This window comes from Caenorhabditis remanei, chromosome IV, assembly GCF_010183535.1.
Source record: "Caenorhabditis remanei strain PX506 chromosome IV, whole genome shotgun sequence".
Taxonomy (NCBI): domain Eukaryota; kingdom Metazoa; phylum Nematoda; class Chromadorea; order Rhabditida; family Rhabditidae; genus Caenorhabditis; species Caenorhabditis remanei.
This window is the reverse complement of record NC_071331.1, coordinates 14,090,103-14,115,532: the sequence shown is the minus strand read 5'-3', so window position 1 is coordinate 14,115,532 and position 25,430 is coordinate 14,090,103. Positions and strand designations below refer to the sequence as shown.

At 37.1% G+C, this 25,430-nt stretch overlaps 4 protein-coding genes across 4 annotated transcripts; 2 read left to right on the top strand and 2 right to left on the bottom strand.

Moving 5' to 3' along the window:
* Nucleotides 1-80: 80 nt before the first annotated feature.
* On the bottom strand, nt 81-2,353 carry GCK72_013964 (uncharacterized protein; the record flags this gene model as incomplete). The annotated part of the gene is made up of 8 exons (XM_053730081.1): nt 81-233; nt 300-426; nt 477-909; nt 960-1,145; nt 1,316-1,507; nt 1,560-1,980; nt 2,034-2,173; nt 2,224-2,353. The coding sequence occupies 8 exons, from the start codon at nt 2,351-2,353 to the stop codon at nt 81-83; spliced, it is 1,782 nt and encodes a 593-aa protein (XP_053584853.1).
* A 1,005-nt stretch (nt 2,354-3,358) lies between these two features.
* GCK72_013963 (uncharacterized protein) lies at nt 3,359-7,509 on the top strand (the record flags this gene model as incomplete). The annotated part of the gene is made up of 7 exons (XM_053730080.1): nt 3,359-3,411; nt 3,559-4,182; nt 4,231-5,283; nt 5,328-5,940; nt 6,046-6,662; nt 6,715-7,375; nt 7,423-7,509. The coding sequence occupies 7 exons, from the start codon at nt 3,359-3,361 to the stop codon at nt 7,507-7,509; spliced, it is 3,708 nt and encodes a 1,235-aa protein (XP_053584852.1).
* A 1,659-nt stretch (nt 7,510-9,168) lies between these two features.
* GCK72_013962 (uncharacterized protein) lies at nt 9,169-10,604 on the bottom strand (the record flags this gene model as incomplete). The annotated part of the gene is made up of 6 exons (XM_053730079.1): nt 9,169-9,300; nt 9,346-9,499; nt 9,548-9,737; nt 9,784-9,883; nt 10,093-10,195; nt 10,546-10,604. 6 exons carry the CDS (start codon nt 10,602-10,604, stop codon nt 9,169-9,171), a joined length of 738 nt encoding a protein of 245 aa, XP_053584851.1.
* Nucleotides 10,605-16,301: 5,697 nt separating this feature from the next.
* GCK72_013961 (uncharacterized protein) lies at nt 16,302-25,202 on the top strand (the record flags this gene model as incomplete). Its single annotated transcript, XM_003107735.2, has 11 exons — nt 16,302-16,412; nt 18,273-18,338; nt 23,253-23,360; nt 23,434-23,604; nt 23,768-23,910; nt 23,965-24,049; nt 24,098-24,190; nt 24,241-24,491; nt 24,538-24,667; nt 24,712-25,066; nt 25,117-25,202. The coding sequence occupies 11 exons, from the start codon at nt 16,302-16,304 to the stop codon at nt 25,200-25,202; spliced, it is 1,599 nt and encodes a 532-aa protein (XP_003107783.2).
* Between the last annotated feature and the right edge of the window lie 228 nt (nt 25,203-25,430).

Below are 25,430 nucleotides of genomic sequence, written 5' to 3'. Positions count from 1 at the left end.
GAAAGGGATATGGGGTTGGATTTAACAAAAGTGGTTAATATGATGATGATGAAAACAATATTATCGGAAATCATGAAAAGTTAAAGGGTGATAGTTGTCTCGGGGCGCTGAAAAATTGGCGAATTCTGTTTGAGTATTGCTTTCTTTTCGTGCTTCTGCATCAACTTGAAGGTTCCAGTACCGACAGTCATCGGGGTTCCCATAATGATGCAGCACTCAGAGACGCCGTGAATCTAAAAGCAAAGTTTTGTTGGGAAGAATATCCATTAGAAATACTATTCTTGTTCTACAAGACTTACCACATCTCTCTGCGAGAAGAAGGCTGCTTCAAACAAATGATCCATCGTCTTTTCGAATGACGCGAAAAGAAGAACTGAATCCTTCATATTGACAAGGCCGTTTCGAGTGATTCCCAGCACTTCTCCTCTGAAAATTTGATGATTTCTCGTTCTGAACAACAGTATTCATTTTCTCACCGATAGGTCATAACATCGGCGAGAAGCATAACGTGTCTTCTATCCAAACCGATTCCGTGAGCATCCATAGTCGCAATAATTTCATTGATAATGCATGTCCGAGCAGCTTCAATTCCAAGAACTTCAGCTACCACAAGAGCATTATTGAAATTAGTTTTTCTTGGATCAACACCAACAGAAGAAAGAACAGATCGGAAATCAGTTCCTTCAACAAGAAGTGAATAAAAGTCTCCCTTCTTTTCGTCAGCGTGGATGACACAACGATTGACTGAAGAGATTCCTTTAATGACAACGTTTCCGAGAGAGTATTTGAGCATTTGCATTGTCATTGTTTTACTCAATTTACTAGTTGAAGGTGGTCTAATTGCCATCATTGTCTTTCCATGAGCAACAATCTTGCATCCTCTTGCAAACGTAATAGCTTCAGGTTTCCCTAAAAGTAGTCTCAATACATTGAAGCAAAGCAAAAATTATTTTACTAACGGAAAACGAATTCGATAACATCTCCAACAGAAGATCGTACGGTGCCGTCGTATGATGCACAGAGATCCTCCAAACACTTGACAAGACGTCTTTGCATGTATCCAGTTTCGGCAGTCTTCACAGCAGTATCGACAAGACCTTCACGTCCTCCCATTGTATGGAAGAAGAATTCAGTTGGAGTGAGTCCTGAGTAGAAACTGTTCGCGACGAACCCTTTAGCTTCTGGTGTCTTTTTTTTCGCTCGAAATGCGGACAAGATCGTTCTTCGAATCCATCCGGTGGTTGATGTCCAGAAATAGCTTGTTGTCCAACACATGCAATCATTTAAGAAATGTTGATAAAAGAACCCTTCCAACCACAAACAGCCATTGTCAATGGTGCATTATACTTGCTAAGATTACGAAGACACACTTGTCCAGCATGATCACGAATCGTTGAAAGTTCACGAAGAATGATAGCTTCAAGAGTTTCTTCTTCAGTACAACCTGGTTGAGCTTTCAGCTTTCCTTCTTCTAATTCACGAATATATTGAGCGCATTGTTCGTAACCTGAATGAGAATATTCAACTCTGCTCCAAAAGTGATATTTATGGAAACTCACCTGTGTCAACCAGTTGTCCTTTCTCTTGAAGCAATCTTTCACTGGGGCGTACATCACCGATTCCAATGGAGAATCCTCGATTCGAAAGGAAAACTGGAGCCATTCGTGCTAATCTCCACATTGCATCAACTGCTGCATCTTCTCCGTAATCTCTCATTAACATATAGAAAATGTTTACTTTTGATGAAGATCCAAGAAGAGACTTATCCAGGACACCAGCCAGGAGAACCGAATTTCGAATGATAACATAGGAATCTTTCGAGCACAGCTCTAAATTTCCTGAATACGACTTATTTTTCGCAGTAAGATTTAGTGAGATCTGAGATCCTTTGTCGGGGCGAATAATGAGTTCGATGAGCTGTTTTCCAGTCCAAAGTTCCACTGGTATTCTGATAGCTGGTGGTGGAATTCTTATTTTTGTCTTATTTTTGTTTTAGCTGAGGCGTCAATGAGTGCAGCAGCAAAACGATAAACTTCAGCTCTCGGAAGGAAAGTGTCTTTGTGGGTGAGCAAGTATCCTCCAGTAATGAAATCTTGAATGGCAGCAACTAATGGTTCTCCAGAACGAGGTGTGATCAAGTTGTTCTTCACATTCATGAGCTCACTTGCTTCAGCTGGAAAAGTAAATGGTAGAATAAGAAGATAAAATGAAAAATTCGTTTACCTTTCGCTTCATATGTTTGTGGCAAATGCAAATTCATTTCATCTCCGTCGAAATCGGCATTGTATGGTGTACATGCACACTCATTGAATCGAAATGTTCTTCCCGGCATTACCTTCGCGCGATGACTCATAATTGAAGTTTTATGAAGAGAAGGCTGACGATTGAACAGAACAACGTCGTTATCATCCAGATGACGTTCCACAGTATCACCGAGTCGTAGAAGTTTAGCCAACTCGTCTCGTTTTCCGTATTTCAACAACTTCCTGTTTTTTTATCAACCAGATAATTGGCTGCTGAGTGTACATCACTTCCATTGATCACGAGTTGTATCATTTATCATTTTTGGATGCTTAACGTTTCAGAAAACTACAGTAGAAGCTGTTTTCGCTTCGAGACCATTTGAACAAATTGGATGCGCCTTTAACCCCTCTCCGCCGCCGTCTTCTTTTTGAGAGCATATAATAACTTTCTATAACAGTTCCTAGATAGCTCTGACACTGCACGATGAGTTTTTGGAACCAATTACTCTTATTCAAACAAGTTTGTCGCGCAAGTTAGGTCGTAAAAAATTGTTTGAATGAGAGAAGATGATATCGAAAAAATTCACTTTATCACTGCAAATGTGTTCTTTTCCAGATGGTTGTGGGTTTTACTTTTTAGGGTGTTCTGTTGTAAAAAATCAAACCGGAGAGATTTTGAACTCAACGAATCGTCTGGGTCTAACTACGATTGTAGCAAAACGATGCATTATTCTTAAAGTTCGCTTGTTTGCAGCATGATGCTGTCCAACGTTCGTGAAAAAGCCACGCGTTCGTGCATTATTTCATACCTGATAGATTATAACTCGCAACTTATCAGCGAAAATGCTTATGATTTTCCTTATTAGAAGTGTAATTGCCCGCAAATATACGTTACAAAACAGTGTTTCGTCATTATTAACAGTCATAAGGTCATTGAACAGAAGTGATTTCATTTCTCTAGATGTAGACGACTATAATGCCAGGTATTATTTCTGCGTCTAAATTGTTCAATCTTGAAGAATCCTGAATTCTCTGTGAAATTACGTTGTTCTTCTTCTAAAAACTATTATTCAGCTTGTCGGAGTCCATACATTTTTAATGAATTTTTTTTCAGAATGCGCCCCCCTCCAGGGTGCAACTACACTGTCCGGATCTTCCAAAAAAACCAGTAAGTATTCGGAAATGCCTTTTTATCAAAGAGCTAAAGCTAGAACAATTCGGTTCTAGAGTAATAAGAGAAAAAACAAATGAACTCGTTATATTTGTTACCCTTTGTAGTCTGTTTGAAGTATCTTAATGATATTATACTATTCAGATTCTCCTTCGAGGGACTCTCTACTGTGGACGTCACTATCAAGGAAGCAACAGATGTTCTCAAAGTTCACGCGCAGAGTCTGTTGATCCAATCTGTGTCACTCATTACCAACCCGGGAGACTCAGCGAAAAAGTTGGATACAACATACGATGATAAGCTTAATATCTTAAGTATCAAGCTTCCATCTGTCCTCCAGCCACAGAAAGTTCAGCTGGTTTTCAAGTTAATTGGAGAGCTCAACGACAAGATGCGCGGATTCTATCGTAGTCAATACAAGGACAAGGATGGATCTGAAAAGTTCCTTGCATCCACTCAGTTCGAGTCAACATATGCTCGCTTAGCGTTCCCGTATTTTGATGAGCCCATCTCCAAGGCAACGTTCGATGTGACGCTCGAGGTAGACAGTCATCTCACCGCTCTTTCCAATATGAACGTAATCTCGGAAACGCCAACTACTGATGGGAAACGCAAAGTTGTGACATTTGCGGCTAAACGTCAATTAAGAACTGAAGCATATATTATAGTTTGCCGAGTCAAATCAGAGGAATATATTATTAATGAAAAGGATAGAATCCGTGTAATCTTCAGTCAACAGAAAACTATTGATTCTGTATACTATAAAACGTGAGTGTTCAAACTCAAGAAAAGATTTAATTTGATTCGAATTTTCAGGTTGTCTGAAAGAATAGGCGTTCTGATGAAGAAAGAAGAGCCCCAAACAATTACCTTAATCGTACACGACAATGATCTTAAAATTTCGGTGGAAATTCTAGATAGCCTCACTCTAACAGCAGCAATCGACTCTTCAAAGTCAAATAAGAAATGGATATTTTCGCAGTTATTTGAAGTGTTCGAAACGATTCTCCGTGGGATAGGAGTTCCTCTGGATCTATGCAATTTGACAGCTTTTCAATTTCTTCGGAAATGCGATAAAGATTATGAATACCGGATGTTTTGTGACGAGAAACTGTCTGAAATGAATCCAGAAGGAATCGACTGGAAATGCCCTCAAAAAGAAAACGGCGCAGAAGTTCTCGGGATGAAATCAGTTTTAGTCCTTAACATGATTATGGAATATATCGGAGAAGACAAATTTCTGGAGGCGTTGTCAAATATCAAATGGAGTAGTCATAATGACGAGTACCAATTACTGCGAATAAAAGATGTAGATGATGAAGTAAAGTTGATATACTCATCATGGATGGGGAAAAGTTTTCCGATCTTATCAGTGAAACAAAGACAGGATGGAAATAATCGTGTTCTAACAGTTGAACAACGGATATTCATCTCGGATGGATGCGAGGGCCCGAAGAACAGTCTCTGGCAAGTGCCAATCACAGTTTCTGTTGGCAGTGCTCCAAGTGATATTAAGGCGAGATTCCTGTTGAAAGAGAAACAACAGGAGTTCGTCGTCGAGGGAGTGGCTCCAGGCGAATGGGTCAAATTGAACTCTGGATCAAGAGGATTTTATCGCGTCGAGTATTCTGACGAAATGCTCACCACGATGCTCCCTGATATCGCTTCACGAAAAATGCCTGTACTTGATCGTTTTGGACTAATTAATGATTTGTCTGCTCTTCTGAATACAGGACGGGTCTCCATTGCACAATTCGTTCAAGTTGCTACCTCCTCTGCCAATGAGGATGAGTACGTTGTGTGGGGAGCTATCGACCGAGGATTTAAAACATTAATTTCTTGTCACGAGAATTATGAATCATTGCAAGAGTAGGTTTTTTTTTAAACTAACTTCATGATGATAATGATTTCAGATTCCACGGCTTGATTGTGAAAATATACCAACCAATCGGAGACAAAATCATTGAGAACAACACGTGGCTTTCAAATTCCTCATTGAGCGCTTTGATAACTAATCGTCTTTCTGAGGCTGGTTATGACCCCTCCATTATCTTTCTGGCACAGCTGTTCTCTGGCTTTGTCAACCAAGGTCAACCCATCTGTGAAGATTTCAGGATTCCTGTGTGGAAAACAATTTCTCAACACTTTAATGAATTTGCCGTTCGTTGGTTTCCGAACGTTCTCAATACTTCGGGAAGCTTGACTTTACAAAACGAATCGTTATATGCAGTAGGAAGCAAATGGAATGTGACAGATTTGGAAAGAATATTTGAGAAGGTTGTCACTGTGAACCCTAAATTGTTTTCGGAAGATAATTGTATCAGTTTAATGCAAGGAATAACTGAAAACTTGGACGGCAAAAATTTTGCGTGGGACTTTTTCCAAAACAACTTTGAACGTCATCAACTGTGTTTTGATATCGTGTGGAAGGTTCTACTCTCTTCTTTGGTAGGCAAGGACAACATTGGAAAGATTCGTAGATTTTTCAACATAAACATGCCAAATTCAGCAAGCGCTGTTAGTCAGGTACGTTTTCATGCAAAGAGTCATCAATTGTCTTAGGGTTGACAGTATGGCCAAAATTTCTACTTAGTATACCGGTTAATTTTGAGAAAACACAACTTTTTTCAGACTATCAACAAAATCAGAAGCAAGGGAACATTGATGATGAAGCTTGAAAACTACATGAACGACTCCAAAAAGGATAAACTCGCACCAGTTCGAAAAAGGTCCACAATTCTAAAAGTGGAGCAAAGAAGTGATGGAAATAATCGTGTTTTAACAGTTGAACAACAGAGATTCTTTTCGGATGGAGGCGAGGACACGAAGAACAGTCTTTGGCAAGTGCCGATTACAGTTTCTGTTGGCAGTGCTCCAAGTGATGTTAAGGCGAGATTCCTGTTGAAGGAGAAACAACAGGAGTTCGTCGTCGAGGGAGTGGCTCCAGACGAATGGGTCAAATTAAAAACCCAACAATTCCAATTTTATCGAGTCGAGTATTCTGAAGAAATGCTCACAGCGATGCTCCCTGATATCGCTTCACGAAAAATGCCTGTACTTGATCGTTTTGGACTAATCAATGATTTGTCTGCTCTTCTGAATACAGGACGGGTCTCGATTGCACAATTCGTTCAAGTTGCTGCCTCCTCTGCCAATGAGGATGAGTACGTTGTGTGGGGAGCTATCGACGAAGGAATGAGTAAGCTTTTGGCTTGCTCCCGCGAAATGTCGGAGGAAACTCTGAAAAGGTTAGTATTAAAAAAAAGATTTCTTTCCACCCGAACAACGATGATTTTTCAGCGCCAAACAACTCATTGTCAAAATGTTCGAAAAAACTGGTGCCGATCTTGGATTTGCCGAACAGTCCGGCGAGGACACGCAAAAGATGATGCTCCGCGCCCTCGTTCAAGCCCGCCTAGCTCGCGCCGGTCATCAGCCAACTATCGATAAATTCAACCAAATGTTCACGGACTTCCTCGAGAAAGGAACCCCCATTCATCCAGATATTCGTCTTGCGACTTTCGGAGTCGTTGCAAGATCGACTGGCAAAGAAGGATTTGACAAGTTGATGAACCTCCGTGAAACTACCACCTTCCAGGAAATCGAGAGACAAGCAATGATTGCTATGTCGCAGACTCCAGAGCAACCACTGCTAGCACAACTTTTCGAATACGGATTTGAGAAAAACAAAGTCCGTCCACAAGATCAACTTTACCTTTTCCTCGGAACTGGATCTACCCATATGGGACAGCAATATGCCTGGCAATATTTCTGTGAACATATCAAAGAATTCTTGGAAAAGTATGGAGGAGCCAATTCGAGTCTATTCCAGCGTTGTCTCAAGTTTGCCGGTGAAAGTTTCGGTAGTGAACATCGAGCTGTGGAGTTCCAAAATTTCTTCTGTAACTGCAAAGATCTTACCGATACGGACAGAAAAACTTTGGCTAGGCCAATTGGACAGGTATACAAACAATATTTCTAATTTTGATAATTATTTGCATTTTTCAGACGGTCGAAGCAATTCGCCTCAACGCTCGTCTCTTGGAGGCTAACCGCTCAATCATCGAAAATCTTCTCAAACAAATCCACTTCTAATTCGTTTTAAATCATTGTCCTTCTATTTATTTGTGTTTTCTTCACACTGGTTTCACCTGATTTTACACCTACAATTATCCTCTTTTTCCAAGTTTATGTTCTCAACTTTGGTGGCACAATACTGTGTATTATTTTTTAGATAAAATACTGCTGATGCATAAAAACGTGTAGAAGTAAAGCACTTGGTTAAATTGAAGCGGTGAATTTTTCAACAGCCATCTCAACGACCAGTGGATGGGCACAGAAAAGTATTATGCATTTGAAAAGAGGTCCCATCGTTTAGGGTCGACAGAACAGAAAACGGACCGAGTAAAAGTGACCGTGCTGTTGAATTCTTGAAATCTTTTCACAAATAGGGAGAAGATGAAATCTATAGTCTTCAGTTCTAAAAGATGCCCTGGCTTAGATGCTGTTTCTAACTAGCTTTCGTACACTCCTCTTTCCATTCTCCGAATATTTTCGTCAGTGATTTTGAATTCAATAAAAATTCTGGAGTCTGAGGCTTTCGTTATTCGAGTTGTGCGGGTGGTGAAAGAAGAAGATGACACCCTTTTCTCCGAGTTGGCCACTGAGATTGGCTCAATGAGCATTTCCTGTCGCATTTCGAAAATCTCATGGGAGACGATGAGACCACCCGTTGCTGGATTCAACTGCACTTTTATGCTTTTTTGATGCATCTATTTTTCTTGAAATAGTTATCACTTTTTAGCTCTTGACATATCTTTTTTTTTCCAAATCTTCCCTTCTTTTTCTCGGTGAATTTTTCACATAGTAGGGAAACTTGGGATTCCAGTTTATTTGTTCCCTATGTTGTCCTAGAATAGGAAAACTGGTCAAAATAGTTTTAGCATAATTATATATGAATTCTTTAGCAATCGAAATGAGCACACCAACTAATTTTCCAATGTAAATCTTCTAAGATTCAGTACTCATTGTTTCCAGAAAACCACTAGACCACCATGTGTACTTCTCTCCTTCCAACTGCCAAAATTGAATTCGTTCGTTTCCAAAGTCTCATTTGAATACGATTAGAGAAGCTTCTCTTTCTCTTCCAAAGTCCCTAACTTGCTCTTCTTTTTCCCTTTCTTCCTCCACTAATTGCTTGCTTTTCTGGTCCCTTCGAATCTTCCGTCGCCGCCTTTTTTGTACATTGTCATCCATGTTATTTCCGGTCAATTTCGTCGCCTACTCCACCCCGAATTCCCCCAATTTTCAGATATTTCACATCACTGAACTCATAAAATGAAGTCTTCAGTAACTCAGTTTTGGAATCAGGTTAGTTGACTTTTGGTTATTGTGAATCAATTTATTATAAAAATAAGTACTTGTCACAGAAAAAAGGAAAAAAAGAGTGTGAATCCCCGGAAAATTTACAAAATAAAGAGAAGAATTTGATGAAGTTGCTGCCTTTTGAATATTTTATGGATTGGGTTGGGCGCTGAAATGATTGATTGAAGTTTTGATGAAAAAAGGCACGATAATCATAGATGAAAAGCGGAAATTCTGATGAGAGAAAAGATTGAATCACGAAAAAGAAGAGAATGATTTAATTGATGGATTGGCATGATATACAGTAAGACTTGATTAATTGGCACGGATACATTACTAAATACATTAGGGAATAGGGAAGATTATAGTTGAACCGTTTGAGGAAGGGGATCACTGATTACGTTGACGGAACTCCTTGACGATATGGAATAGTTGTGGGAAAGCGACACGAACCATTTGCCCGATTCCGAAAACAAGTGAGATGAGACGAAGTTCATTCTCACAATTTGGATCCCAGTCGATCTGAAATTGATTGTTTGAGAACTCTTCCAATTCTTTTGAACTCACTTTAATCTCATTCTCTGACCAAAAAGAACGATTTGGTCTAACAGTTGCCATAATCTTGTCTTGAGTCAAAACCGACCAGGTCTCCTTACTGAATGTACATCCACAGTTCAAGAATAGACTGCTTAATCCAGATGTCTGTGTCATCACTCGGGCACTGAAATCCTTTCTTATCTAATTAAAATTTTCAAATATTAAAATTTACCCCTTCAACTCATCGGTATTCGTCTGAATAAGAATAGTACCGCCGAGTTCGCGTAACTCATAAACTGTCATTCCAGATACTGGATGCTTGATTTTAAGAAGACTACTTGTATCCTCTGTATCGATTAAAGTGACTTCACATATCTTTTTGCTTCCTTCTTGGAGAACTATTTCATCTGGGTAGACACTTGCTGAAATCAAAAACCTATAGTATCAAAGAGAAGTCAGTTAGATTACCTTGCATGATCCGGAATCCCTCCTTATTGATAATATCCAATTCAACTGGATCGAATTGGGCAGAATTGCGGAGAACATAGTGTTCGATAGCCCCTTGCAACTGAAATTTGCTTGAAAAGTGAGTATAAATTCTTTAATTTTCGTTCTCTAACAGTCTTTTTTCGGTCTCTCTCTTCTCTTTTCTTTTTATTTCCCTTTCTTTATTCCCCATCGAACAAATCCTGTTCAATCCAGTCATTTTCTTCTCTCACAGAAACAACAAATTAGTTATTTCTCTTGATTCGCTCGATTCCTTTTCCTTCTACTAACCTGTGCCACATCATTCATTTTCACTCGAACTTCATCCAATTTCTGCAGAATGTGGACTGCCTCTATTTTGGTAAGTGTTGGGGCGATGGCTGTTGAGAAGCGTCTGCAACATTTATTTTGGGTCAAAAAGTGAGAAGAAATGAATTAGTTTTTTTCGTCTTTTCAACGGCAAGAAAGAAAAGGAGCACTTGAACAAAGAATGAATGAAGAAGAAAAAGCAGTTGGCGCTCTTCTCATTTCCCCCTTTTGTGCATTATTTTCCCGACGCTCCTTCAAATGAAAATCGTTTTTCTCTTTACATCTGTCAGTTCTATCTTTCACTTTCCCCTATTTTATCTCTTTCTGTGAGCTACGTTTTTGTTTGGAACGCCTTTTTATCTCTTTTCTTTTTTATTTCAAACTTATCGAATGAATTGAAGTAGGAAAGCATCTATAGAATCCTAGAGTACTCACCTTGCTTGACGTGTAATCTGAGCAGTGACAGAAGACGTTCTCCGTCCTGTATTCGTCATTCCGTCTGGAGCGTTACTCGACTTTTCAGCCGCTTTTTGGCTCTTCTGACTCTGTCTTTTTGCTTCTTTTTTTGCCCGTTTGGCCTCCTTCTCGGCAGTTGTACTTACTGTCAGATGCTTCTGAAAGAAGAGAGTGTAAGTTCTGAAGGAGGACGTAAAGTTTCAAGATAAAATATTCTAATTTATTCATGGACACTGATTTTCTCACTCATTCATTCTCTCGAATACTCTCAAATTATGAGAAAATACATAGAATACAACGAGATTTTTTAGATTTTATAAGTACGAAGAGGCGGAAGAAAATTGAGAGAATGAAGGAGAAGTGATAGACTAAAAAGTTGAATTGGTAATTTATTAAAAGAAGAAAAAGGAGTAAAGACCAAAGAGTTCCCTGTTCTCAAATATTGTTTATCCGAAGGTATTTGATTTAGGAATACGCTGAGATTCAAGATCATCGAGAGTATTTTAGTATTTGTACTTGGAGATAGGAATACTAGTCGTTCGCATTTTTTCAGTGAAACATGAGTTTTCAGTTGTAGATTTTATGCCATTGAACTTACTTGGTGTAAGTCTCGATTTTCAGAAAAACGTAGATAATCAAAATTCTGTCAATGTGAGGATTCCGGACAAGATTTGATTCCAGAACATCCCGGGTTTCTGCTATACTATGTTCCGAAAGAGTTAACTCATTAGTAGAAGACTATCTATTTAAATCAATCAATTGATCTAGAACCAGAAATCGGAAAAGACGACGAATCAGAAAGTACAAAATGATCTGGTGCATAACACAGCTCTCTTCCAGCCATTTTGAATATATATTTTGGATTAAGCCCTATTGAAAACGTCATATCGAAATTGTTCTCCTATTTTTGTGTCAAGTTGCAAAAACAGACAAGTCGACTATAAAAAAGGGAATCAAACAAACATTTTGGAATTATATTTGTATGCTTCTATGGGGAAGAGCCAACTGGTATAATGATGTGAAATGAAAAAGAGAAGTGCCTTCTTTCTCTTCTCGGAAGTCATTCGAAAGTTCTTTTCTGGGTCACAGAACTTTGCCATCTTAGCGTGATCCGTTGCTCCCAAAAATCTCGAAAATCCGAGAGATGGATTGAGTAGAAAATAGAGACGATGAGGAAGGAGTTGCGTGCTTGTGCTCGTGTGCTTCCAATTGAAAATTTAAGTGAATGGATATGAAATAAGGAAAAAATGAAGAGAAAAAATGACGAACTTTCATCTTCATTTCGTTCTTTTTCTTTTCGAAAATTGGAATCTTGTGATCCAAAAATGGAGAAAAAGGGGATGTTTACATTGAAGAAGGCGGCTCTCTGATTGATGGACAACCACATTTTACCGTCTTTTTCCGCAGTTTCCGGCGTTTTTTAATTTAGAAATAGAACAGGAAACACTTGATTTCAAACCTGTTTTGATATTGGATACAGAATCAGTGACGTGGTTTTGAAACGGAGATGAGCCATCAGAAAGCAATTCAAATTCCAATAAAATATATCCAATCGTAGTGTTGTGACGTTGATTTAGAATTGAAAAGTCAGAGAATTTTCAAGAATTTCGAAGGAAGACTTGCAGAAAAAGTAGAAAACGGCACAAAGATCAGAGGGGATGAAATTTCAACTGGTCGTGTTTTATTATTCAGAAAAAAGGAAGTTACTTTCGTGGAATAACTTTCTTTTTTTAGATTTCAAACATTTTATGGAATCAGAGTTTTAGATTTATGACATTTCTATTCTGATCTATTTCTAAAGTGTTCTTCAATGAACGTTGAAAACAAAAGTTCAGGGATTTCCCAAGACCAGAAAGTGAGCTCTGAAACTGACGTTTTCCGAGAGTTGTCTCCTCGAATAACTTCAAATAGTACCCTCCAACACCTTTTCTTCAAAACTCAAATCAAGAGAAACCCTTCGTTTTGTTTATTCTAAAAACTCCTACTCAATTCCATCCAAATTGAAAAAAAGAACCGAGGAAGATGGGAGAAAACTGGAAAAAAACGATGGAAATGAAGAGCGAAAGAGTAATAAAAGGATGTTATAATGATGAAGCTTATTATTTATGACTGGAGACAACTCACAAATGTTGCGTTTATGAGGCGGAGTCTGGAACGTATGAAATTGAGAAAAAATGAGAGAGAGATACATTTTTAGAGAGTGGGAGGACTTCGAATATCTGAACCATTTTAGCATTTCGAGATTTTATATTTGAAGAGTTTGAAAAGAAAATCAGATTATCTTGCTGTTCAAACTCAAAAAATAGGTGAAATCTTTTGCATCGATTGACCAGGAAACAAAATCAAAAGAGAGAAAAAGATAAAAATTTCTCACGGTTTCCGTCTCAAAAAGACAAAAACTGTCGTCCTTTTTGCGGAAGAAATTTTATGAATATTTAGAATGTGAGTATTCAAATTTTCTTTTTCTTGTTCTTTTCTTAACTCAGGAAAAAAAGAAGGAACAGATTAAATCATCTTGCACTTTTTCTATTTTATTCGTTTCAAGACGCTGACTCAGACGAAATCAGTATACACTCGCGGATCAACTGAATCAGTTCATCAGTAATCTTTGGCAATCAGAGAAAATAGAAAACTATACTTTGTGAATCCCCGAGAGTTTAGTCTAGACAATCTGAATGCGGAAGAGCTGAATTTCGTACTGTAAATCTCATTAGGAGACACTATAGGTATGTATTCGAAAACATAATATTTCGAGGAAAAATACAAAATGACGTAGAGTGACGATAGAAACCAGATGTCAACAGCGCCGTTACTTTATGAGAGAATTCGGAGATTTTTAGTATCGAAACTTCAAGCGACTTTTTATTGACGGAACTGTTTTCTTGTGATTTTACATTTATTGTGAAACTAAACGCTTCATGTTATTTTAGTTCATTTTCTAGGAGATACAAACAAATAGAAAACGATTCCAAACGTTTCTCAAGAAATCAGTTCTCAGAAAAACGAGGAAGAGAAATGAGATCTGAAAAAGAGAAGACAATTCTCAAAAGTTTTTGGTCCGACTGTGAATCTTTAGGAATGCGTCGAAGACGATTGAGCTATTTACTGGAGACGTGGGACAACACAAAGACGGATGGAAAACACCTTCTCAGTGAAAAGAAATTTTTAAACTCTTAGACAACAGAAGTAGGTTTAAAAAGAGTGCGAATACTAGAGAATTGAGCCAAAAACATAAGTGTTCTCTGTCAAATTTCGTTCTAATTTATCCGACTTTGTAGGATCTAAGAATATAATCCAATTCAGAAAAATCTAAAAATGGCAAGTTGTTGAACCGATAGAATTCGAAAATTGGTAGTTGGAAGAATGAAAAAAGTGTGATTCGTGGCAAAACCAAAGAAAGAACATCGTTAGAAGGGGAAGGCTAAATAGATGATTTATGAACTCGTTGACCATGTCTGGCTCCATTTTTCAAGTGTTTTATTTCATTTTTCTTTTTTAGTTTATACCTGTTTCTAGGAGAAATTTTAAAAAATCATTTTCAAATCTTGATATTCCCAAGTTCGATTGAATGGTTTGACCCTATTAAAACCACCATAAAAGATACTGTATGGTGTCAAACACCTGTCAGAGTGTAATCTAATATTCTAAAGTTTCTATTCATAAATTTATTCATAAATTTTTACATTTTCATTCGGTGTTTATTCAATCAAATGTGATTTTAGTCCTTTTCCTGATTTTCCACATATTTCCGTTCTTTCTTCATTGACCAGTTTTTCGAAAAAAGTAGGTAAATACAAGGGAATTCAGATGACCCATTAAAGATTTTTTGAATAAACCGGAAGTTCTTTTATTTGCAAAAAACCTCAAGTTCCTTTTCTAAAGGGCATTCTCCACATGTTAATGTGGAGAATGCCCTTTAAATTTTTACACAGAATGACCTACTTGTACGATACCGAAGAGCTTCTCAGATAGCAATGGTGCTAGAGGATTCCAGTGAAAAAGGCAGATATTATACGAATAAAAATAATATTCATGGACATCCACACCTCGTTTTTATATTGTTTTTCTATTTTCCCTCCCCCATTCGGTACTTTTTCCTTCTTCTAATTGGTTCCATTGGGACACGTGGCAGACATAAAAACAGAATAGAAATCTGGGCGTAGGCGGAAAAAATATACTTAACATATGGGAGTAAGAACAAAAAGAATAGGAAATATATCCAGAATCTCATTCCTTTTGGGTGCAAAGGTGCAAAAATTCCTGGAGGGTTTCACTCTCGACCTAATTGCTTGACATGGAGGAAAAAAGAGAGAATAGAGAATAAGAAGAAGTGAGAAAGGGTATTCTATAAGCTTCCATTTTTGAGTCGACGTTGATTGGCGACATTTTCAGAAGAAGAGGAAGAAACTGGGTCAGAATAGAGGTCGTAGTCAAGGGTACTAGTAGGCGGGTGAGCGATGTAAAGCACAAAAAAGGAGAGAAAAAGAAGAATGGATGCATCATAAAATTGAAACGGGAAGAGAGGAAAGAGAAAAAAGAAAAGGACTGAATGTACGGAACAGAATGAAAAAAAAAACGATGTGATTTAAATGTATTTGATCTGAGTAATGGTCTAGTTTGGGAGCTTTCCAACAATCATTCGTTTTTAAACAAATCGTTTAGTCTAGCTCTTCTTTTTTCAGTTCAGAATCCAGAATTCTAGGATCGATTTCTGTTCGGTTTCAATTTCAAGAAACGCTCTGAAGAGCCACCTCAGGCACTTCTGATTTTGGAGATTCCATTTTTTCTAATAGATAATATCCAGATTTATTTGGGAGGTTGGATTTTCAACGAGGTCATAACTTTGTCCAAATACATAAATGTTTAGTCAATTTTGGTTGTACAACTATAATCTCGTGAAATAACTCAGTTCAAAGAGCTTCTGAAAGCCACGTCCCCAACGACTTCCCTTGAAATGAGCTCACGGAACATGAATATGATTATGACAACCTTTATGCACCATATTCGAGTTCCGCGATGTTTCTGATTTTCGAAACTTTATTAATTTTTTAAAGGGATCTCCGATAAAAAACAAAAAAACTAAAAACAAGACTGTTTTCGAGAGTTAGTTATTCCCGTGTGCCCTTCGCGTTGGTGTAGGTAACAACGATCATGATGGGATGCCACGACCTATATGCTATTCTAAGAAAACACTCAAAATACTCTATATTTGTAATTAGAACGCCTTCCAGAAACCTTCTGGCTACAGTATGAACAATATTCTGCATCTCGAAGATGTATCAAAAATAGAAAAGCTGCACACTTTTCATTATTCTTTCTTCTATTCACCAGATGAAACACGTGTTTTTTCCTAGAACTGCAAGTATTCTGCTCACCCGATTGACCTCATAATTGATGAGATGAAACAAGAGTTCATCTTGAAAAAGAAAATAATTCCACGTGGCATATGACTTACCAACAAACCCATTTTGACAGTCGATGATCAGAAACAATAAAAGAAAGAGTGTGCGGAGAGCGGCAATGAACCATTTTTCAGTTATTTTTTTCCGATATGGTAATCATTCTTTTCTCTTCACTCTCCTCTTTGTACATATTATTTTTTACTTTTCCCCGTCCCCCGCGCATATATGTATTATCACTCTCTCTCTTCCTGATCGAAAAAGGAGAAGCAGAAAGAAAGTTTGAAAGAAAAGAAAACTAACCGTATCCATATTTACTTTCAGCCGTGGTCTCCGATGAGACGAAAAAGAGCGAGAAGTTCGAATCCGAATGGATGCAAGACGAATCAGACGACGTTGACAGTGGATGGAAGAGTAGAGAATAACAATGGAAAAGTGTTGCTACCGGTGAGTTTAAAAGTGACGAGTACGCGACAGGTGAACTAGAATTTGCAGTCGAATTTAGAAAATGAATAAGCATGTGATATAAGTAAGAGAGAACTCTTAAAATAAAGTTTCTCCTAATCAGAATTTCTGAACAGAAATAGAATCGACTTCTTGAAATGTGCACAGCTACTTATAAATTAATTTATGAAAATAAGTTGGCATTGGATACATATTGGATAAAATAGAAATTGAATTGGATATGATAACGGAAGCCGATTTATGATCACACTTGTTTTTGAACCTTGGTTATGGGAAATAAATTGGAAGAGGTTCAGGAAACACAGCCCGTGTTCCTTCCAAAATGTTTCTCATAGGTTGAATTATTTTTAACCACATAAAATATTGGAACAATGGCAAGTACTTAAATTCCTTGATTTTGCGATCTGCAAGGTGTGTCATGAATCCTCGGTGAATTCAAGGAATTCAATTTTTTTTAGGTTTGAGGGTCTGAAATTTAGAAACTTACATAACGTCAAGAAAATACCGGATTTTTATTTGAAAAATTGCAATGAGTTTTGTGAGCCGATACTGTAGACAAAGTTGTTTCAACCGTATTTCACTTTTCCCTTTTTATTCAGAAAAAAAACAATTTCTGCTTTGCTATGCCAGCTAGCTCTCTCTTTTATTTTCATAACTTTCCAATATTGTTCCAAATGCAATATCCGTCAGAACCAATAAATCACAATTGATAAGAGAGGAAACTGTAATTTTACAGCATAAACATTCATTCATTCGGTCTCTTATTATTTCATATTCTTCGGAACAAAACATACACAGAGACAACCAACACCAGGTGGCTGAGACCTGTAGAAGATGAAGTTGTAAAGTGGATACAGTGATGACATGAAGACCTTCAGAAATAGTAAAGAGATGCAGAGAGAGGTGAAAAAGAATCACTTGTTTCGCACCTCCTTTTCATTTTTCCTATTTTATTCCCGCAGTTTTTGATTGAAAAACAGAGAATCAGAGAAAGCGAGAATCCCATAAATTTTGATTGCGGTTGTCTCTCCTCCCGCTTCAATTTGACACGACGAGATCAGATCAACCTAATTCTGAGCAGATGTCTTTTTTCTTCTTTTTCATGCTTCATGTTTGAGTTTATTTTATTTTAAGTAAGACGAGAACACAAATAAATTCAATGTATACGTGTACCTCTTCCAGAAGAATCTCTCCAGATTTCCAAGTTCTGAATGAAACAAAAGAAAAAACACGGAAGGTAAATTTTTGTTCTTTTTCGCCCTTTTCCAATTGTTTCAAATCATTGAACCATATACTAATATGGGTGGCTAGCACACGGAGACACTTCAAGAAAGAGATTCTTAGAAGTTGCTCTCTTACTTCAACACTATTTCCGATTAATCAAGTCCCAAAACACAAGATGACGTTTTTGATTTTTTGAGTTTAGAGCTTCCTCATTCACTCTGATCACTGTGAATCCAGAATCCGAATTGTTTTCTGATCATTATACTAACACTCATCAATCTGGGCGTTTTCCAAAGAACTAATCAGCATTGACATGATCGTTCTTATCTTATCTTATCACTGTTCATTCCTTCGAAGAGCCCACCCAGTTCTTGATTCCCAAAGTTTCATGGAGTTCCCAGAGAAAGTTTCTGCCGGGTAGACAATAAAAGTGGGCTAACAAGTGTTTGTTTATGTTTTCAAACATCTGTCTTCACAAAAAGAGAATTTAGAAGTATGATGTCATTGTGAAGCTCCAGAAATAAAATAATTTGTAGTTTCTTTTTTTAATATTTTTTCATGCTTTTGGTTCATCTTTGAGTTTTTTCTCCATTAAATTTAATAGTTCTTTGTTTCCAGAACTCGACAAGTCAGCCGATGTTGTCAACTCAATCAGCAAGAGGATGCAACACTCTTCCTCGACGGGTCAGTTTTCTTTATTCTATTCAAACAGTAATCCATTGTCCACTTTCAAATGAAAAAAAAACAGTTCGAATGTCAAGGTCGACACTGTAACTGCTCCATTTTTTGTATGTATTAGAGGGGATACAATGGAGGGGAAAAGAGATTCAAGGATTCAATTATAACCGCCAATCATTGTATTCATACGTATACTCTCGTCTCTTTTCCGATTGTTTACGTTTTTGCAATGTCGCTTTCTTCATCGGAAACAACGACTCCGATTTCAAAACTCAAATTCATTCTCATTCACGTCGTCATAGAATTCAAACGTTTCGAAAATCATGACGATCAGAGTATCAATAATGCCAGAAATGCCTGAACTAATCAGATTTATTCTTGAGAAACAGGTGAGAGAGCACGGTAAAAAAGTAGTGGCATGCTCATTTTTAGGAAATGAAATTTTGAATTGAAAACTAAAAAGAGAATAAGTGTCTATGTTACACCTAAAATTTGGGATTTTGATGCTGAGCTCATATTTTTCTGTTTGTTCAGAGTTACAGTAATAATTAAGATCAAGGTTCGATAGAATTTCGGTACTGTGCTGGTAAATCAGTAAGTAAGGTAATTAAGTAAATAATTTCGATAACTGTCAAAAAACCGAAAAAAGTGAATTTCTGGTGATATTAATCTGAAAGTAAAATTGTTTTTAATCAAGTTTCAAAGCTGCTCCATTCAGAAAACGAGTCAAGTTCTTTTTTTTTCGTTGAAGAAAATAGACTTCATCTCAAGATTCCTCAACTACAGAAAACTCTCATAAAGAAAAGAATCGGGTGAGAAAAAAGTTAGAAGATTCCCACGACACGGACCTCTTTTTGCTCCGTTTTGAATGATGAATGTCTTGTTGTCCATCAATGACTAATCGCACCTCTCAAACACATTTCATTTCCCCATTTCTGTGAGTGAAAAGAATAGAAAAAAGAGAGAAACGTACGTCCAACGGGCACCTACAACACACGATAATTACCGTATTGGTGGTCGGGTGTGATTGTCCATGGCGCCGTTCGAAACGGAGTGAAACATCTGTGTACTTATGAACAAACGATTCGAATGAAACATGCACTACCACCTATTCCTCCTTCTATTTATATTATTCTCAATAGACAGGTATACAAATTTTAAAACTATTTTATGAATTCTGAATATTGTTTTTTTTTCGTATCGTCAGTTGTCAATGAACCATTCAAATTCTAATAATATTTCATCAACCAATACCCAAAAATGTGTGGTTCATATTACAGAAAAAAAAACCATCTGTCATCATGAAAAACTAATGACCCATAAAATAGAAAAGTAAACATACCGGAACCTCGTTTCCATTCTGATGTCATTCCATCTGTCATTTTTTTCTTTTTTTAATACCATTTCAACACTGAATTCAACTTTTTGAGTCAATGATTTGGAAGTTTTAAGAAAACTTTGGTACTATTTCTTCATTTAAAAAGTGAATTGAATACTCATTCGTTGCTTTCCGAAGAAACTCAAAACAACAAAAAGATGGAAGAAGTGGACGTTCATCTCCAATTTCACTATCATAAAACGTTTCATCGGACGTGAAATAGTAGAGAAAAAAACAGGAACGAACAATGAAGTTTCTCTCTTCTTTTCTCTGAGATCGGATTAACTTTCTGTCAAGTTTTGAAGTGTGGAATAGACTTGGAACCAATTAAACAAATATTTGCGTCGGCATTCTTCTTGGAAATTTTTGATAGTTTTGAACAATGGATCGAGATGATCTCTCTTCACTTTTCGTCGGCTCCTATTCTCATTTTGTTTGCTCACACGATCCCTTTTGAGCAATCTGACCTGATGGTCACTCACTTTTTCACGTCACTGACTACCAATTGATCAAGACAATATGGATTGTGTTTGAGCCATTTGGAAAATCAAATAGACATAAACGTAAATTATCATCCATTTTAATTTTGATCAGCATAGAAGTCGAGAATTCACCTGTCTCTATTTCCACTTTCCTTCCTTATTATGTTTTGACGAACTTGAGTTTTCAAAGAACAAAACGTTTCCATTAGAATAATTTCAAGTTAATTTGATCCATCAACACACTTTCTGATGGTCCATCTTCCATTTCCGTTTTTGTCAATATTTGATATGTCTCTACCAGCCTGGAACCTCTCGAATTGACACCCTCTCGGGTTTCCTGAAGTGCCTAGATATATGCGTACATGCTTATATTTCTACTAGTTTCTCCTTCTTCTTCTTCTTCTTCTTTTCTTTTCTCTTCTACTTTTGTTCCCTTAAATGCCTTTTTTAATTCCTTGATTGAATGGAGACAAGAAATAAAACTAAAACACAGAGAATGAATTCTAAGAAGAAGTGCTGGACTCTGATTTCCGTTGTTTTCTGTTTTAGTTGTTCTTAGAAGATGTGGAAGAAGAAGAAAAGAAGAAAAAGAGAAAAATAAGACTCTTTTTGCACCTATACTTAGTGGAATCGAAGGCTTAAAAGAATGGAGCAATAACATTTTCCAAGTTGAACCTTTGGTTTCAAATTTTCAATGTTCAAGAAGCAATCTTGGAGTTATTATCGTATCAGAACCCCAAAATCGTATCATTCCAAGCCTCTCTTGTTGTTCAAAATAAGGAGATCTCTGAAAATATGTCTCTAGCATTCCCTTATATCCTGTTGATCCATCATTCCTTTTTCAGCCGTTTCTCTTTTTCAATAACAACTATTTTTCTCATTCTACCTCCAAGGAAAACAAAAAGAAATCTCTTGTTTCCTGTATTTTCCCTTGAAATAGTTCGTTGGTTTTTGTAGAATCCCAGTTGGAATATTTTAATTTTACCAATCTTCTTCTTCTCGTTCCAGTTGTCTATCAACATTTGACCTATAAAACCAAATGTGCAAACTCTCATTTAATCAACGAGGAGCAAGAATTTTCATCTCATTTCGGCATCTCGTTTTCCTTTCAAATACATTTGCAAACACGTCTTCTTCTCCTTCTTTTCCCGTGTTGTCCTTTCTTTTTCCGCTTAATTCCAATTTGTTAATCAGGCTCACGGAGCACACTTTTCTGTTCTTACCGAGCAAGAGCTCACCTTACCACCGTCTTTATGAATAGAACTGACCCGAAGAAGTTGGCTCAAAACAACCAAATAACTGAATAATGCAGTAAGCAAAACATAAAATTGCTGTCTTTGTGTAGTTAGAATGTTGACTAAAAAGGTGTTTATAAGTGAAAATAGACGAGAAAATGAAGTGAGAACTGTTGCCACGAAACGTGTCTTTTTCAATTTCGCATTCAAAAGTTGACATTGTGACGGCTAGGAGAAGGCTGTCTCTAAATATTCAATAGTTTCTCCTCAGTAATTATCATACGAAATTACTTTCTAATTAGGAATCCATTTGGAGAACCAACTCAGAATCCGTTCTTTTTTCTAATCTTTGAAGCTTTTTCTTCTTGAGAGCAGATTTCTAGTTGTTTACAAAATATATTTTTAAGTTTATCAGTTAAATTTTAAAAATCGTCAAAATTTTTTAATACATCCAGTTCCGGCTCTACCTACTTTTCGAGCATTTCCAGATACGGGGCTTTCTGAGATTCAAAAATAAATCTATGACCACTATCTTCTGACCACATCTTTTTCTGATATGTTTTTTTCTTGTTAATGACAGTTAATTTCCTTTTTCCGTCTACGCAAACATGAAAATAAGGAGCTCAATGCCAGACGGGCGCCACCACGATTTCTGACATATCTCTCTATTCGGTTTCTCTCTTTTTCTCTCGCTCCGCCCTCCTTCAGATCGTTATCGAATCCATCTCAATGTGCCCGGATCTCCCGCTGTGTGCTGTCATAATCCGTCTTTTGTTGTCGTGTATGTACCGTTGTTTTGTCTCTTATACTCTTTTTCTCTCTTCTCATTCCTCATGTACTATTTATGACGTCCTTGTCTTTCCCCTCCGTGGGTTGTCTCTTTTTTGTTCTTTCATTTCCAAAATTAATTAGTAACCAGTCCGGAGGTTCCGAGACACCTAATTCTGGCATTAAGAGCCTCATAAAACTTGTCTCAACTGCATTTTTGGCTTCAGAATAGCAGCAAAACCAGATTCTAGTTTTTCACCATTTTTCTTGACTAATAAGTTATGCAAACACATAGAAAAGATCATTCTGGTCAGCATATTTCTGCTTGTATTGTTTTTTTCTCAAACCTCGTGACATTCTTTTCCCTTTTTTACTGTCCAACACGGAAAGAAACAGCATGTGAGAGCACGTTAACTGATAACGATAACGCTAAAGTTCTCGCTTGCTTTCAAATAAAAAACTCGCCGACAATCTTTGATTCTCTTCTTCTTTTTCAGACGTTTTTCTCAAAGAATTTCCTTATTTTTTGAAACATTTCTTCTTCTTTTTCCCACTCACAGATCCCTTCTCCTTACTAATTCAACATCTATTGTCGGGTGACGGGCAGGGCTCTTCTCAATTCTTCGAAACATTTTGTTGTTGCTCTTCAACTCATTTTCTCCTCTTCTTGACACGAGAAATATGTCAAAAGTTTGGAGCTAAATGTTTGACGCCTTCTTTCCCTTCACACAGACTCCGCCCACTTCTCCTTCGCATTTTATAGCCATCTCTTCCTATTTTGCCGCATATTTTACGGTCAATTCTATTTTTGGAATCAGCGGTTTTTATCAGAAAACGAATTCCGCCTTTGACCGTTAGAGCATAAAGTTCTAAAACTCAAACACTCATTTCTTATCATTGTTCTAGTTCTTCACACATATGATTCCATTCAAAAAGAGGATTCCCATTCCCATGTAACATACAAATACTATAAACATGAAGGCAGCCAAAAGGGCTACTATCATTCAATATTTACAACTTGAACAAACATTTTCATAGGTTTATTTGTATTTTTCAGGCTGCCATCCTGACATCTTCGCAGTCTCAAACTGGCATGATTTCGCTGACTCAGCAGGTCAATGCAGTCAGATTGGACACACATAAAAGTGATACTTTCGAGCAAAATGTAAGTTTCTCACAATTTTTTTTGAAAACTACCGTAATTTTTGAAAATATTATAAAAATGAAATAAATTTCAGGATCTGGTGCTAGATAATTCTGGAGCAGTCTTATCTGGAAGTAGAGATGCTCTCATCCGTCGACTCGTTCCAACCAGAGATTTCTGTCCTGATGAATCGTATATTTTCTCACTTCTCGTCAACATCCGGACGTTTATCTCTCCACACGAATTGATGCAAAAAATAGTTCAGGTTCGTTTTATCCTTTTTCTTATTCTCTCCCTATGGAATTCCACCCTCTGCCATCACAAAAAGGGGAATCACTCACATTTGTCAGCTCAAATTGTTTTTTTTCTCGTTTTGATCCACACCACTTTTACTTTTTTGCATCTCGTCCCAACGGAGACTTTTTCAGTATTGCATGTTCGCTCAAAATGCCGACTCGCACAATTTCGCAAAAGAGGGAAGAGGAAGAATGTTCGCCCATATATTGAGATTATGCAGTGAATGGGCAACAAATATACCGTATGATTTCAAGACAGAATATATGAGAACAAGGTGAGAGAATTGAATTGAGAAAGAGAGAGAAATATTGAGAGCTTGTATTTTCAGACTGAATGAATTGCTTCGATTATGTGCAGTGGATAAGACGTATCAACAGAAAACAACAGATTTACAGGCCACATTGAGATCTTCAGTAAGTATTGATTCATTTCGGTGTGAAACAGAAATTCATATTTTTCAGTTGAATAAACTAGATCGATATGAAAAAGCAGTCGCAAATCTACAAAAGGCGTTATCAGAAAATACAAATCTTCCAGAACAATCTGACAGTATGGTGAGCTTAATCTACATTTGTCTCTGAAATTGAAATCAGTTAATTTTTAGACGGGTCTGTTTCTAATGTGTAATGATGCCAAGATAGTTGCCCAACAGTTGACTCATATAGAAATGGAAAGATTCAGTATGGTAGGAGTTGATGAAATTGTGCAGAGTCTTGCCTCGGATCCTCTATCAGAAATTGGAAGACATTCGAAAAATAAAGAAGGAACGATCAGTTCAATATCATTTTATATCGAATGGTTCAATCGATTATCTGCTTTTGCAGCGATTGAAGTATTGAAACAAACGAAGAAGAGGTATAGATTCAACGAAGAAGCTTCATAAAACTCGAGGTATTTTCAGAAATCGAGTTGCGGTATTCGAATTTATGATTGATATTGCAAAAGAGTGTTGTGAAATTGGAAATTTCAATTCAATGATGGCTATTGTTGCTGGTTTATCTCTTCCTGCTGTGAGCAGATTGAAGAAAACTGTAAGACTTTGATTCTGGAAACAAAAGAAATAAATTGTTTTCAGTGGTGTCGAGTGGAGAAAGCGAAGCTCGAAATACTTCAACACCAACTGGATCCATCTGGAAATTTCTTGAGCTATCGTGCAACAATAAAAGCAGCACAATGGAGAGCTGACAGTGCAAGAGGAAACCAACAGAAAATAGTGATTCCATTCTTTGTTCTTCTACTCAAAGATTTGTTCTTGATCTACCATGGACATCCGAGAATTCTACCGAATGCTCATTTGAACTTCATGGCATTCAATCAATTAGCAGAACAATTGAGAGACGTTATTCAGTGGAAATCGACAATTTGCACGTTTGAAAAGAATCCACAAGTTCTACAATATCTGTTGATTACGGCAGTTTCTGGAGAGAAAGGTGAGCGCCACTTCAACTTTTCTTTTCAAAAAACTCAAGCTTATTTCCAGATTCCATGTTGATGTCTTTCGAATGCGAGCCGCCAGAATCTTCCTCTGAACGAGATCAACACAAAAAACTAAAAGGAGGAAAGTGATTCACTTCAATTCCATGATCTTCTAATGTCCATGTCCTATAAAACCAACCATCTCATCCTCTCTACCCGTTGTGCTAGTCAATTATTTCTTGTTATCAAATTCTAGTCAATTCATATCTTTAATAGTTTCTTCTCATTCCAAATATTTCACAAATGTATTCCCATAATATGGGTCTTGCAACGATCTTCATTTTTATTAAAACAAATTAATAAAACTTTTTTAAACTT